We start from the raw sequence: 15,683 nt of genomic DNA, 5'->3' as shown, positions 1-15,683 counted from the left end.
AGTTATGACCAACCTAGATAGCATATTCAAAAGCAGAGACATTACTTTGCCAACAAAGGTTCGTGTAGTCAAGGCTATGGTTTTTCCTGTGGTCATGTATGGATGTGAGAGTTGGACTGTGAAGAAGGCTGAGCGCCGAAGAATTGATGCTTTTGAACTGTGGTGTTGGAGAAGACTCTTGAGAGTCCCTTGGACTGCAAGGAGATCCAACCAGTTCATTCTGAAAGAGGTCAGCCCTGGGATTTTTTTGGAAGGAATGATGCTAAAGCTGAAACTCCAGTACTTTGGCCACGTCATGCGAAGAGTTGACTCATTGGAAAAGACTGATGCTGGGAGGGATTGGGGGCAGGAGGAGAAGGGGATGACAGAGGATGAGATGGCTGGATGGCATCACTGACTCGATGGACGTGAGTCTGGGTGAACTCCGGGAGTTGGTGATGGACAGGGAGGCCTGGCGTGCTGCGATTCATGGAGTCTCAAAGAGTCGGACACGACTGAGTGACTGAACTGAACTGAACTGAACTGTAATGTGTCTTGTGTAGTTTTTAACATGGCACATTCAGTGATTTCGTGACAATTACTGGTTCAAGAAACAGGATTGGTTGTACTGTAGAGTGTTTCACCTTTGTCATTTGAATAGTTCACTGTGGATTTCTGAGCTGTAAAAAACAAACAAACAAACAAATAAACATTTTTGAGGCATTAAATTACATGGAATCTTTGGCAAAAAAAACCCAACCCACAAAACATATGTACACTATCTTATTTGAGGAAAGTTAATCTGGGCCATTGTCTGGGATCTTGTCCTAGAGGAGATCAGGGTGGTAGGCCATGAGGAACCCATTCTGGCACATGTCGGGGATGAAGTGGAATTCTCCTGCCACCTGTCACCATACCGGGACGCCCAGCACATGGAGATCCTCTGGTTCTGGAGCCAGGCCTCGAACGTGGTGCACCTATACCGGGAGCAGCAGGAGTTCTATGGCTGGCAGATGAAGCAGTTCCAGAACAGGACCCAACTCATCAGGGATGATATCATAGATGGCAGTGTGACTCTGCGGCTCCACCGCGTGGTCCCCGCCGATCAGGGTCTGTATGGGTGCCGCTTCCTCTCCAGCAACTTCACTGGGGAGGCGACCTGGGAGCTGGAGGTAGCAGGTGAGTGATCTGGTCAATCCCCAACACGGAGGGAAGAAGGATCCATTTGGAAAGAGCTCAAGAGAAGATAGATTGAAAAGCACAGAGAAAGGGAAAATTCCTCTAATTAAAAAAAAAAAAAAATATTAAAAAAATTCATTAGGAAATGAACCCCCAAAATGCACACAAAATGGCCCTTGAACAAAGGAAAAGACAATTATTTTACTCACAGTGAGAAAACGGCAAATTAAAACTACAGAGAGGTAATTTTTTCCTATCAGACTGACAAACATTCAATAGTTGGACTACACACTCTTGTTGGAGGAAGCAGGACCCTTCTTACTGTGCAGGTGGAATTCAAAGTCCTGAGCTTCAGGGTAGGGGGATTTGGCAATAGCTAACTGGACTTCCTTTGTATCTGCCTTTGAACAGCAATTCCACCTCTGGGAGTTGACCCTGGGTATATACCTCCCACAACTCCAACTGAAAGAAAGGCGTTTGTATAAATTTACATTGTTCAGCAGTGTTGCTGCTGTTCAGTCCCTAAAGTCATGTCTAACTCTTTGCGAACACATGGCCTACAGCACATCAGGCTCCTCTGTCCTCAAATTCATGTCCATTGATTCACTGATGCCATCTAACCATCTCATCCTGTACCACCCTCTTCTCCTCCTGCCTTCAATCTTTCCTGGCATCAGGGTCTTTTCCAATAAGTCGGCTCCTTACATCAGGTGGCCAAAGTATTGGAGCTTTAGCTTCAGCTTCAGTCCTTCCAATGAGTACTTAGGGTTGATGGAAACTCCCTAAATGTCCAAGCATAGGTGCTGAGTAAGGTCTATATCAAGCTATGTAGCTTAAAAAAAAAAAAAAAGAGGAAGAAATTGAGGACAAGTGCTAAGCTGATGTGGAGTGATTTCTAGGGTGTTTTTAAGAGAAAAAAGCAAGATGCAAAAGAAGCTCTATAGCATATTAATTTTTGTGTAAGAAAGAAGAAACATGGCACAAAAGAAGCACAGGAAGCTAATGAAATTGGTTACTTAAAGGAGAGGGAGCAATGAGATACAAAGGATGGAGAAAAGCCTTGGGCTTTTTTGATCTACCTTTTTTTATAGTATTGATGTTTAAACCATATTAATGTTTTGCATATTCAAAATATAAAGCTAGTTTACTTGGGTAGAGAGATTTTTAAAAGTATGCATAACAAAGATACTTTAGTTCTGGTGGGATTCAAGAGATAGAGAAGACAATCTATTGAAATTTTGGATGGGATTACTCTTCAACCAAGGGGATGGTCCCTTGCATTATATGGCTAAATACCAGCAGCCTTTCCCTATTTAAAAATGCCCTTCAGAGGTAGTGCTGTCCCCACATGCCATCTACAGTTTAGCCTGTCATTTATAATCCATGGTGGGCTGCAAGCCCACATATGTTGAGTAGTCACAGTCACCATGCCTTATGGTGACTGCAAATGGTGAATGGTGACATGAACTTCATGTACATCTGGGAAGGAGCCTGATCTTTCCTACTCTTCCTGCCTCTCCCAGGACTGGGCTCAGACCCTCATATCTCCATTGAGGGCTTCAAGGAGGGAGGCATTCAGCTAAGGTGCCACTCCAATGGTTGGTACCCCAAGCCACAGGCTCAGTGGAGAGACCATCACGGACGATGCCTGCCCCCGGAGACTGAAAACATCACTGAGGATGTCCAAGGCCTGTTCAGTCTGGAAATGTCTGTGGTCGTCCAAGAGGGGGCCCACAGCAACGTGTCCTGCTCCATCCAGAACCACCTCCTAGGCCAAAAGAAAGAGTTTGTGGTCCACATAGCAGGTCAGTGGGTACCAGCTCACCCTCATCTTCTTAGCCTTTAAGTTCTCCATGTCCATTATCCCTATGTGTGTGTGTGCTCAGTCACTTCAATCGCGTTTGACTCTTTACAACCCCATGGACTATAGCCTGCCAGGCTCTTCTGTCCCTGGGATTCTCCAGCAAGAATACTGGAGTGGGTTGCCATGTCCTCCTCCAGGCCATTATCCCCAAAACCATCTATTAGGACACAAGGGCTCTGGAGCTTGGTTGTGTACAGGGCAGGCTGAACTTGACACCTGAAGCCATAATATTTAAAACCTACTAAGAGTACAGTAATTGGGGGAGGTTCCAGAAAGCCAATATTATTAGACAGCATCATAAGAACCCACGTGTTCCTAATTTTATCCCTCAAACAATATTTATTGAGCACTCACAATGTTCCCCAAACCCCTGCCCTCAGGTGCACATTCCATGGGGGAAACAGATACACAAAAGAGTAAATTATAGCACATGTTCGAAGGTATTAGGTGATACAGAGAAACATGAAGCAGGGAATAGTGCTAAGTATGGTGGGTTGTATATATATACATGGATTTTAAAGTGGTGAATCAGGAAAGAAGACTGTTAGGCAATGAGTTGAAAGTGAGGCCATTATCTAGCATCAAAGTTTTGTTATGAGGCCCCCACTGATGGGTTTAATGTTCATAGGGATATATATGTGTGTGATACATAGTTCACCAAAAATTCACCTGGTAATTGGGTAACTTGTAACATCTGTGTTAGCTAATTGCTTTTATGCAAAGGAGAAAGATATCTCTCATCTCAATGACAAGCATGTAGCTACAACTTGGAGCCAGGTGCCTAAGGGAACCTCCCAGGAGGCCTGGAGATAGGAGTGCTTTCTTCTTGATGTTTCCATTTCAAAGAAATGGCTCTGAGCTCCTTAAGAAAATCATTCCTCGATTGTAAAGCTGGAAGGTCCTTATATAACTTTCAGAAACATTTATATACATCTTGAAGGAATGTGCATGCTAAGTCACTTCAGTCGTGTCCAATTCCTTTTGACCCCATGAACTGTAGTCTGCTGGGCTTCTCTGTCCATGGATTTTCCAAGCGAGAATACTGGAATGGGTTGCCATTTCCTCCTCCAGGAGATCTTCTCGACCCAGGGACTGAAGCCAGGTCTCTTGCATCTCCCGCACTGGCAGTCAGGTTCTTTTTTTTTTTTAACCAGTTGTTTTTTTTTTCCTTTTTAAAAATTATTTATTTATTTTAATTGGGGGATAATCACTTTACAATATTGTGATGTTTTTGCCACACATCAACATGAATCAGCCACAGGTATACGTGTCCGCCCCATCCTGAACCCCCCTCCCACCTCCCTCCCACCCTATCCCTCTGGTTGTCCCAGAGCACCAGCATTGGATGCCCTGCTTCATGCATTGAACTTGTACTGGTCATCTATTTTACATATGGTAATGTACATGTTTCGGTGCTATTCTCTCAAATTCCGCCCTTGCCTTTTCCCACTGAGTCCAAAAGTTTGTTCTTTACATCTGTGTCTCCTGCATGTAGGATCACCAGTACCATCTTTGTAAATTTCATATGTATGCATTGATATACAGTATTTGTTTTTTGACTTAACTTCACTCTGTATAATAGGCTCCAGGTTCATCCACCTCATTAGAACCAACTCAAATGCATTCCTTTTTATAGCTGAGTAATGTGCGTTTGAGTGAACTCCGGGAGTTGGTGATGGACAGGGAGGCCTGGTGTGCTGTAATTCATGGGGTCGCAAAGAGTCAGACACGATTGAGCGACTGAACTGAACTGAACTAAACTGAATATTCCATTGTGTACATGTACCACAACTTCTATATGCATTCATTTACTGATGGACATCTAGGTTGCTTCCATGTCCTAGCTATTGTAAACAATGCTGCAGTGAACGCGTGCAGGGTACGTGTGTCTTATTCAATTCTGGTTTCCTCAGGGTGTATGCCCAGTAGTGGGATTGCTGGGTCATATGGCAGTTCTATTCCCATTTTTTTTTTTAAGGAATCTTCACACTGTTCTCCATAGTGACGGTACCAGTTTGCATTCCCACCAACAGTGCAAGAGGGTTCCCTTTTCTCCACACCCTCTCCAGCATATATTGCTTGCAGACTTTTTGATGATGGCCATTCTGACTGGTGTGAGATGATACCTCATCGTGGTTTTGATTTGGGTTTCTCTAACAATGAGTGATGTTGAGCATCTTTTCATGTGTTTATTAGTTATTGGTATGTCTTTGGAGAAATGTCTGTTTAGGTCTTTTGCCCACTTTTTGATTGGGTTGTTCGTTTTTCTGGTATTGAGATGCATGAGCTGCTTGTATAGTTTGGAGATTAATTATTTGTCGGTTATTTCATTTGTTATTATTTTCTCCCATTCTGAGGGTTATCTTTTCACCTTGCTTATAGTTTCCTTCTTTGTGCAAAAGCTTTTAGGTTTAATTAGGTCCCGTTTGTTTATTTTTGTTTTTATTTCCATTACTGTGGGAGATGGGTCATAGAGGATCTTGCTGTGATTTATGTCAGAGAGCGTTAGCAGTTGAGTTCTTTGCCACTAGTGCCACCTGAGAAGCACTTGAAGGGACAGAGAAATAATTTATAAATTTTCTAAAGGAAACACTCTAAGAGAAGGGGAAGGGGAATCTCGCTCGCTTTTTTGCACAAACCTTTAAATTTGTGTTTAACCTTGACAAAGGGTGTTGGTCACATGGATTTCTGCAAGGAGACCATTTAGGTAGAGGGAACAGCAAGTGCAAAGGTCCTGAGGTGGAAATGTGCATAGCTATTGGAGGAGCTGGAAAGATGCAGGAAAGGCTGGAACAGAGAGCCAGATGTAGATCACAGGTCATCAAAGCATAGGACTCTGAGCTCTCAAAAACCATCTGTGGAGAAGGACCGGTCCTTTGTGGCTCAATACTTTTACCAAATAATAAAAACACACTGCTAAAAAAAGAAAATTAAAAACCAACCAAAACTACACATTATGTTAAGTGAAATAAAGACAAACACAAAAGGACAAATATTGTATGATTCTATTTATATGAGGTACCCAGCATCATCAATTCATAGAGAGGAAAAGCAGAATAGAAGTTACCAGAGGCTGGGGTGGGAAGATTGGGGAGTTAGTGTTTAATGGGTACAGACTCTCAGTTTGGGACAATTAAAAAAAGTCCTGCTGGTGTTGGTTGCACAATCATGTTGGTGTACTTTTTTTTTTTTTTTTTTTTAATCTTTTTGGCCATGCCACAATGGCTTGCAGGATCTTGGTTCCTCAACCAGGGATTGAACTCAGTGGACTGCCAGGGAATTTCCAGTGTTAATGTACTTATGCTACTGAGCTATAAACTTAAAATGGTTAAGATAGTAAATTTTGTGTTGTTTATTTTACTACAATAAAAAAGAAAAAATTAAAGACCATTGAGATAAAAGCACCAACTTCATTATCTTCAACAGACATAAAATTATTCTATCAAATTTCCACAAGAGTTTCTAGAGGATTGCTCTGTTTTGCATGTATTTCTTTACTGTCTGGCCACTGTCTCTATAAGCTCTGCACCACACTCTGCTTCTGGGCAGATCCTCCTTAGGATGTCTGGAGTGGGAAGAGGGGAACTGTCAGTCAGCCCTACATGGCTTTGCTAACAATTCTTGCAAAGGTGTGATGAGAAGTAGAAGCCAGGTGTTTGCACGAAGGGCAATATGACACATGGATTCATCAGAGCAATCAGTTCAGTTCAGTTTAGTCACTCAGTCGTGTCCAACTTTTTTTGACCCCATGGACTGCAGTATGCCGGGCTTCCCTGTCCATCACCAACTCCCAGAGCTTACTCAGACTCATGTCCACCAAGTCAGGGATGCCTTCCAACCATATCATCCTCTGTTGTCCCCTTCTGCTCCCTTCAATCTTTCCCAGCATCAGGGTCTTTTCCAATGAGTCAGTTCTTTGCATTAGATGGCCAGAGTATTGGAGTTTCAACTTCAGCATCAGTCCTTCCAACGAATATTCAAGTCTGATTTCCCTTAGGATGTACTGGTTGGATCTCTTTGCAGTCCAAGGGACTCTCAAGAGTCTTCTTCAACACAACAGTTGAAGCATCAATTCTTCAGTGCTCAGCTTTCTTTATAGTCCAACTCTCACATTCATAATGACTACTGGAAAAACCATAGCCTTGACTAGATGGACCTTTGTTAGCAAAGTAATGTCTCTGCTTTTTAATATGCTATCTAGGTTGGTCATAACTTTTCTTCCAAGGAGCAAGTGTCTTTTAATTTCATGGCTGCAGTCACCATCTGCAGTGACTTTGGAGTCCAAAATGATAAAGTCTTTCACTGTTTCCATTGTTTCCCCATCCATTTGCCATGAAATGATGGGGCTAGATGCCATGATCTTCGTTTTCTGAATGTTGAGTTTTAAGCCACCTGTTTCACTCTCCTCTTTCACTTTCATCAAGAGGTTCTTCAGTTCCTCTTCGCTTTCTGCCATAAGGGTGATGTCATCTGCATATCTGAGGTTACTGATATTTCTCCCGGCAATCTTGATTCCAGCCTGTGCTTCTTCCAGCCCGGCGTTTCTCATGATGTACTCTGCATATAAGTTAAATAAGCAGGGTGACAATATACAGCTTTGACATACTCCTTTCTCAATTTGGAACCAGTCTGTTCCATGTCCAGTTCTAACTGTTGCTTCTTGACCTGCATACAGATTTCTGAAGAGGCAGGTCAGGTGGTCTGGTATTCCCATCTCTTGAAGAATTTTCCATAATTTGTCAGAGCAATAGGTAGCAATTATTCACTGGCTTTCAGATATAAACACCTTGATTTCTAATTTTCTTAGATGTAAAGCAAGAGTGAGAAGAAGTAGAGGGAGGTCAGGGCTGTGGTCACATAAGTTCTAAGATGAAGGACTGGGCAGAGCCCATCAGCTCCTTCCTTTTACATCCCTCAGTTTGCAGTATTTTCCCCTCTGTGCTGAGCAAGTTCAAGTTTCTGCTCTTCCTCAGATGCTACTTCTCCTGAGCACCATGCAATAGCTTTCATGCCCATTTTACAGATGGCTGTGGTGGGGCCTGGGCTTCCCAGGTGGCTCAGTGGGAAAAGAATCTGCCTGCAATGCAGGAGACACATGAAATGTGGGTTCAATCGCTAGATACAAAGATCCCCTGGAGGAGGGCATGGCAACCCACTCCAATATTCTTGCCTGGAGAATCCCATGGACAGAAGAGCCTGGTGGGCTACAGGTGATGGGGTTACAAAGAGTTGAACACATGACTGAAGCAACTAAGCATGCACACACACACGGTAGGGCCCAGAAAGGGCCAACCAGTTGCTAAAAAGATTTTCTGGCATACAGTGTCTGGACCAGTCTTCTCACTTAGTGTTTAGTGATGAGTGGTTGTTTTCCAGATGTGTTTTTACCTGGAACCTCTCCCTGGAAGAGAGCTTTCCTTGGGACTCTGGTGGGTCTGCCGCTCCTTCTGGCTCTCCTCATGATGCTCGTGCTGTATTTCTTTCGGAAGCAACGGAAGTCCCAAGGTACCAGGCAGTCAGGGGGCTGCCCTCCTGGAATTGGCTTTGCCCAGGAGAAAAGTGGTGGAGGCGGCCGTGGTGGTGGGGTGGGGAAGGCCATTGCTGAAGGGCTATCTTGCCAGGCGGCAAGGCGGGAATGGGACCCAGAAAACAGGCAGAGGAGTGCACGCACTGACCTCTGCTCCCCTTTTTTCTTCCTTTCAGAAAAGCTGAAGAAGCAGGCAGAGAGAGACAAAGGTAAGCGGGAGGAAAGACGGGCTTTTCACTCACATCTCTGAGTAACAGAAGTCTGGGCACTGGGTCAAGAAGACAAGTAGGGCACATGGGGTTAGGGGAGTTTGGGAGGGGGCAGAGAGGGATTGCGGCAGAGGTTTACTTTCACTTCTCTCGCCTTGGAGCCTGTTCCTCCCCCATGTCCAGCTCAAACTGGTTCTCCAGAGCATGTGGGTTCCAAGTCTGTGCACTTTGGAGACGCAAGCCCTCAGTGATGGATGGAAATGTTTCTCTATTCTTTGTTTTTTTCTCCAGGGAAACTCACAGTGGAGCTGGGTAAGTTCTGGGTGCCATGCTCATTGTGCTGGCTGTGGGCTAGGGGGGTAACCCATGGCAGAAGCAAGGGTTCAGTGATTTTAGGCCCCCTCTGGAGAGCACTGAATCACAGTGATCTAATTCTATATCCAGCCTGCTGCACATCCTGCCTTTCCCCTCCCAAATGGACGTGTGCACACCTGCCAAGGAAGTATGACTTAAGATTTTCTGGATAGATTTTGCCAGGCCCTCTCCTGCAAATTATATGATTCAGTTACAGTTCCACGGTTAAAGGTCTCCTCCTTCTGGTTCATCTTCCTAGGATAGCCTTCTCTTTTTAAAGCAAATGTCACCGAGAAAGAAGGTATCTGTAATTTGCACCAAAGTGAAAGTAATTTATCAAATCCACTTTTCTCCCCAGGGAGATTCAGCACCTTGAAACCATGTTGGGGGAGGAGGAAAGAGTGAATTCAAAGGATGAGGGGATGGAGGAGAAGGCCACAATGGGTAGGGGAAGACCTTGAGAACCACTTTGTCTGCTCCAGAAAAACACCAGACAAAATAGTGAAGTAGAAGCTTGTCTTGCAGTCTACCTAGTCATGCAGGGAAAATAAACAAAAGGCAGTTGACCAAACAACAACAAAACAGCACGATAAATCATTAACACCATAGTCTGAACTAGTGTATATTATTGCCTTTCCTACTCTTAACTTTTAAAAGATGGCATAGAGAACTCAGAAGAATGCATTTCTAGTGGCAAAATATCAGAGTCTTGGTATCTGGCCAGGGGAAATAACTGAGTGTGATATCCACCCGGTTTTTAAAATAATGTAACCAGTAAGTGACCTTGAGGTTCGTGCAGGATGTGCCCAGTGCCTGGACTTACCCAGGACTTCCTCCCTAGGAAGAGCTTGCAGTTTCAGGGCAAAGGTTTTCCCTTCCCAGCCCTGTGCAGATTTCTGCCGTAGAGCAAAGAATAGGATGAGGAGTAAGAAGCTTGCAGATGGGTGATGCAGCACCTAAAACAGGAGTGGAATGAGTAATAGTTTAAGACTATGAAACGTCTCAGCGACCTAACTGCCTTGCAAAGGTGGTTTCACTCATCCAAAGGCTGATATTTTCTCTGTGGGTTCTGCTTACAGGGAAGCTTCAAGTAGAGCTGGGTAAGTGACTCTCCCCCACCCAGAACTCTCTCTTCTTGTCTACCTTGTAGCACCTGGTTATCTGTAAATGTTCTTCTGATCTCCCAAGCAGGTATGATAGCCAGATTGGAACCCTGCTGGCTGTGTGGGTGGCAGGAGAAAGGGGAGTGGAGCAGGGGTGGGTGCAAAATTTGATGTGTGAACAAGAAGGCTGAAGGGACTTTGTTCTAATTCTGCTTTTCCTTGGCTACTTCAGACTGGAGAAGGGCCGAAGGCCAGGCTGGTGAGTGAATCCCATGTTTCTCCCACTGTCCACTTTATGCCTCAGCATCCTAGTCACCTGCTCTAACCAACTATGCTTCATTCTGATTTATTCCATTGCTGCACATATGTATTAATCTACGTCACTCAGTATAGGTTATGTTTGACTTTGACTTTTATATTTATGTTTACATTGTCCTGAGGTGGAGAAGGCAATGGCACCCCACTCCAGTACTCTTGCCTGGAAAATCCCATGGATGGAGGAGCCTGGTGGGCTGCAGTCTATGGGGTTGCCGGGAGTCGGATATGACTGAGCAACTTCACTTTCACTTTTCACTTTCATGCATTGGAAAAAGAAATGGCAACCCACTCCAGTGTTCTTGCCTGGAAATCCCAGGGATGGGGGAGCCTGGTGGGCTGCCGTCTATGGGGTCACACAGAGTCGGACACGACTGAAGTGACTTAGCAGCAGCAGCAGAGGTGTAAGCATACAGTAAATCATTGGTGCCAATCCTGGTTGCACATCAGAATCACCTAGATTCCTGGTGCCTGCCCTCAAAAACTCTCACCTGTGGTTCTAGAATGGGCATGTTACCTTACATGTAAATATTTGTCCCTGTACCTTCTTCGATTTCCCCAGTAATGTGTATCTTTATTTTGTATGTATTCTTGAAAGAGGTGAAATTTCTGTTTTGTGCGCATACACTGTAGTTACTGTAAAGATATTTACAGTCTCATGCTGTTCCTTGCTTTTCTCACTCATCACTGTGCTTTAACATCCATCCCTGCTGCCACATGTAAATCTAGTCTGTATCCTCTTGCTGCAGAGCACTCCATTTGAGTCAGCCATCCTCCTGGAGTAGACATCCAGCCTTCTAACTCCATATCACTACAGACCACTAGTGCTGAATAAATTGTTTTCTAGCCCTGTGTGGAGATTTCTCTAAGAGGAGAAGTGCTGGCCCACTAGGGATAAAGGGATTCCTGAAAGTAGCACCATCATCCCATGCCAGCAGTGCATGGAAGCTCCATGAGCCCACATCCCGTGTGAGCCAGCTTTCTAAGCTTGCCAGTCAATGGAGATGAGTAATTATTCTTTGGGTTTGCACTCATCTGAGCATCTCTTTACATGCTAGCTGGCTTTTGGGCTTCCTCTTCTGAAAATTGCCAGTTCATGTCCTTTGCCTATTTTCCATATGTTGTTGCTATCTTTTTCTTGTTGATTCACAGGACAGGGCTGGTGTCAGTGCTGGGGAATGGAGCCTTTGGGCTTGAAGGCATCCTTCATGCAATATTATTATTATATAATATATATGATAGTAATCTCTCATTGTTATTACACATTGTGAATTCCTTCTTCTCTTCTGTCATCTGCTATTAGCTTTGTCCAATGGTGCCCCTTATTGAAAAGAATTAGTTCTGATAAAATATAATCTATCACACTTTTACTTTATGGTTTGTGTCTTTTAACTTTTGTTGAAGATCTTCTTCACATTTAGGTCACAAATCTAGTCTCCTACATTTTCTTCTATTCACTTTATATGTTATGTGTAAGTCTTTTTATCCATCTAAAATTCACCTTTTTATGTGGTGTTAGACAAGAATGCAGTGATTTTTCTCATATAAAGAGTTAGCTTTCCCAGTGCCACTTACTACACACGATCTGTGACTTACCCATCGATGTGGACATCACCTTTAGTGCATACTCAGTTGCCATGTCTTGATGGGTCTGCCTCTTGGTCACCTATCACCTTGGCTTTTAAAGTACCTGAAAGTACAAGTTCTCCTCCATTTCCCCTTCCTTTTTAAAGTTTGTGGACCTTTTTAAAATATAAATTTTAGGATAAATTTATGAAGTTCCCCCAAAACATCCAAAAGTAGTTTTAGCTGGGATTGGTTTGAATTTACAGCTAAATTTAGGGAGGGTTGACCCAACCAGTCCATTCTGAAGGAGATCAGCCCTGAGATTTCTTTGGAAGGAATGATGCTAAAGCTGAAACTCCAGTACTTTGGCCACCTCACTCGAAGAGTTGACTCATTGGAAAAGACTCTGATGCTGGGAGGGATTGGGGGCAAGAGGAGAAGGGGACAACAGAGGATGAGATGGCTGGATGGCATCACTGACTCGATGGACGTGAGTCTCAGTGAACTCCGGGAGTTGGTGATGGACAGGGAGGCCTGGCGTGCTGCGATTCATGGGGTCGCAAAGAGTCGGACACGACTGAGTGACTGATCTGATCTGATCTGACATCTGTATAGATTTGAGTTATTCTATGCAACAGCTCTAGATTTGTGAAGTTCTACTGGTTATTCTGATGCAAAATCATGGTTGAAAGGCCCTGCTATAAATTTATGGAGCTCTGAAGACGTCTTCTACTGCTTCTGCATTTTGTGACTTTGGTGCTCTCTTCTATAATATAGGAAGAGATAAAACAAAACAGAAATCCACACAGTAAGAAAGAGAGCAAGTCAGGGTGTCCAGAGGATGTCTTAGGACAGGAGCCAAGCTCAGCTGGGCCTCCTGGGGACTAAGCCAGTCAGAAATAGAGGCTTTGTTTCCATCCTTCAAGGCATCCCAACTGCCTATATTGGTTCTCTTTGCTCACATACTCTAGCATCCCACTATCCAGCACCACCTCAGCCTGTACAAGCTTTGGCATAAGCCAGCACTGGTACCAGCCTCCCTGCCCAATCCCAAATTCCTGGGAAGATGCCATGGTGGATCCAGGCTAGTCTGGGTCCAAACAAGTTATCATGGTGGAAATGAGATTATTCAGTTTACAGGCATCCTTCATGCATCTTGAGGCTCCCTCAAGGTTCTGGAGTTACTGACTCAGATCTCTGAGTCCCTTTTTCTTCTCTGTTTGGTTTCAGAGTGGAGAGCAGCTCAACGACATGCAGGTAACTGAAGCCAAGGAACTGTATCTTGTGAATTAGGTTGGCTGGATCTTAATCAGAAGGGAGGTATCCAGAACTGAGATTAGAAGAAGGATCTGTCCAGCAGCCATGGATGGAGCCTGCATACAAACTCATAAGCTCACTTGCACACACATGCAGTATGACACATATGCCTGCACACATACATGCTCATATGCACAAATGTGATTGCACTTACACATGCACACATTTGTGTGCACTCTGACGCTCCCACATGCATATAACTTCCTGGGTTTTACTAGATTTGTATCCATCTGGCAGAACTTCCCACATTATCTGACAGAGGGATCATTGGGGTCCCTGTCCATCAAATGAGTGTGATTTGGGGGGTGGGGGGAATGGCTTGCTGGAGTGCAGGATACTGGACTAGATGATCTCAGGGGTCCCCTTCAGTTTTAAAATCCTAACATTGCTGTACAACAGAGGCCCAGAGCTCACTAGTGATCTCAAGGTCACACTGAGTGATGAGAGCAGCCAGGAAGAACCTGGCTCCTTCCTATTGCTGTGCTGAGCTCCTAAGCTCCTTCCTATTGACTGTGCGTGTGTGCTAAGTCACTTCAGTCGTGTAGGACTCTTTGCCACCCTATAGGCTGTAGCTGGTCAGACTCCTCTGTCCATGGGATTCTCCAGGCAAGAATACTGGAGTGGGTTGCCATGCCCTCCTCCAGGGGATCTTCCCGACCCAGGGATCAACACTCTCGCTTATGTCTCGGGCATTGGCAGACGGGTTCTTTACCACTATCGTTACCTGGGGAGCCCTCTTGCAGCCCAGGTCTTGGGGAAAGTGAGCCCGCCTCCATCCCCACAAACCTCCCTCATTTGCTATCTGTGCTCTGTATGGCATCATGGAATTCAAGAGTCTTCCGGTTAAGGAAGGAAATGAATTCCTCTTATCACTTTCAAAAGCTAGGGAGTGACTTCCATGCCTCTTCAGTCCCAGGGTGGTGGTAGGAGGGGCTTCAGGAGAGGGGTAACTATGCCACCGATTGCTCCATCTGGAGAACTAGAGGTTTGCCTATCAGGGGAGGGGACAGGGATGTGGGTGGGGGCAGAACCGTCCCTGGCGGGCACTGACCCTGTGCCTTTGCGCAGTGGATGTGACCCTGGATCCTGGCTCCGCCCACCCCAGCCTGGAGGTTTCCGAGGATGGCAAAAGCGTGTCCTCACTCAGGACTGCGCCGGGGTCAGAGAACCCTCAGTGGTTGTCTGAGCAGACGTGCGTCCTGAGCCGGGAGCGCTTCTCCACTGGCCGCCACTACTGGGAGGTGCACGTGGGCCGCCGCAGCCGCTGGTTCCTCGGTGTGTGTCTGGCAGCGGTGCCTAGGGCAGGGCATGCTCGCATGAGCCCGGCGACTGGCTACTGGGTGATGGGGCTGTGGAACAGCTGTGAGTACTTCGTCCTAGACCAGCACCGCGTCCCGCTCAGCGTGCGCGTGCCACCGCGCTGCGTGGGCATCTTTCTGGATATTGAGGCTGGAAAGCTGTCCTTCTTCAACGTATCCGACGGCTCCCACATTTTCACCTTCACCGACACCTTCCCGGGGATGCTCTGCGCATATTTCAGGCCTAGAGCCCACGATGGCAGCGAACACCCAGATCCGCTCACCATCTGCCCATTACCAGTTGGTGAGAAACACGTCCTCGAAGAGGAGGACAGTGACGCCTGGTTACAACCCTATGAGTCCTCAAACACTGACCTGGGCCTGTGGTGAAGTGCTTTCGTGGCCACTGGACTGGGTCCTGGGCGGCTTCCTGAATACCCAGCTGGCGCTATGCTCTCCTGCTTCCTGTAAAGCCAACAGATACACTAACCCCACTGTCTGCCACAGAATGCCGGCAAAGGCTAAAAGGCTCAGTGTAGCAGAAAGGGGGCAAAGAGAGACCTTTGCCTATGTAGATGTGAACGTGTACATGTATGAATATGATTTTTTCCTTCTTTTTTTTTTTTTTAAAGAAAGACAATTCCAAAGCTTATCTGTGTGTGTTGTAGGATTGAGCAGATGAATAAACATATGTTCATGTTGCTAGGAGTCACAGTGTTCACTGTGAAGACATGAAAGAAACTGGAATGGGGGAAAAACGAGGAGAAAATTTATCAGATAAGATTAGGTGTATCAGTTAATTTCTGTATTTTAATATTTTTGCATGTATTTTCTAGCTCTACAAAGGTCTGGAAACAATGACACTTCATAAGCAATAAGTTCACCTAAGGCTCAGATGCTAGTTTTCACTGCCAATTAGTACCAAAATGAACTTGGAGAAGTGGTGAAAGTAGAGAACATCTTTTGCTTTTA

The 15,683-nt window shown here is 45.1% G+C and overlaps 1 protein-coding gene across 5 annotated transcripts in view; it reads left to right on the top strand.

Annotated features, from left to right (window-relative positions):
- Positions 1 to 15,419, top strand: part of BTNL9 (butyrophilin-like 9) — a 23,024-nt gene extending 7,605 nt beyond the window's left edge. The window contains exons 3-11 of one of the 5 annotated variants that reach the window (XM_010846482.1): positions 811 to 1,158; positions 2,682 to 2,963; positions 8,399 to 8,527; positions 8,726 to 8,758; positions 8,920 to 9,070; positions 10,263 to 10,303; positions 10,448 to 10,474; positions 13,327 to 13,353; positions 14,482 to 15,419. In XM_010846482.1, the coding sequence (XP_010844784.1) occupies positions 811 to 1,158; positions 2,682 to 2,963; positions 8,399 to 8,527; positions 8,726 to 8,758; positions 8,920 to 9,070; positions 10,263 to 10,303; positions 10,448 to 10,474; positions 13,327 to 13,353; positions 14,482 to 15,101 (1,658 nt within the window). In that variant the 3' untranslated portion in view covers positions 15,102 to 15,419. Of the gene's footprint in view, positions 1 to 810; positions 1,159 to 2,681; positions 2,964 to 8,398; positions 8,528 to 8,725; positions 8,759 to 8,919; positions 9,071 to 10,191; positions 10,213 to 10,262; positions 10,304 to 10,447; positions 10,475 to 13,326; positions 13,354 to 14,481 lie in introns of all 5 variants that reach the window. The other 4 variants (XM_010846483.1, XM_010846486.1, XM_010846484.1 and 1 more) reach the window with 4 other exon arrangements.
- The last annotated feature ends 264 nt before the right edge of the window (positions 15,420 to 15,683 follow it).

This window comes from Bison bison, unplaced genomic scaffold (assembly GCF_000754665.1).
Source record: "Bison bison bison isolate TAMUID 2011002044 unplaced genomic scaffold, Bison_UMD1.0 scf7180017864238, whole genome shotgun sequence".
NCBI lineage: Eukaryota > Metazoa > Chordata > Mammalia > Artiodactyla > Bovidae > Bison > Bison bison.
The sequence above is the reverse complement of the archived record's forward strand: the minus strand, read 5'-3'. Positions and strand labels throughout refer to the sequence as shown.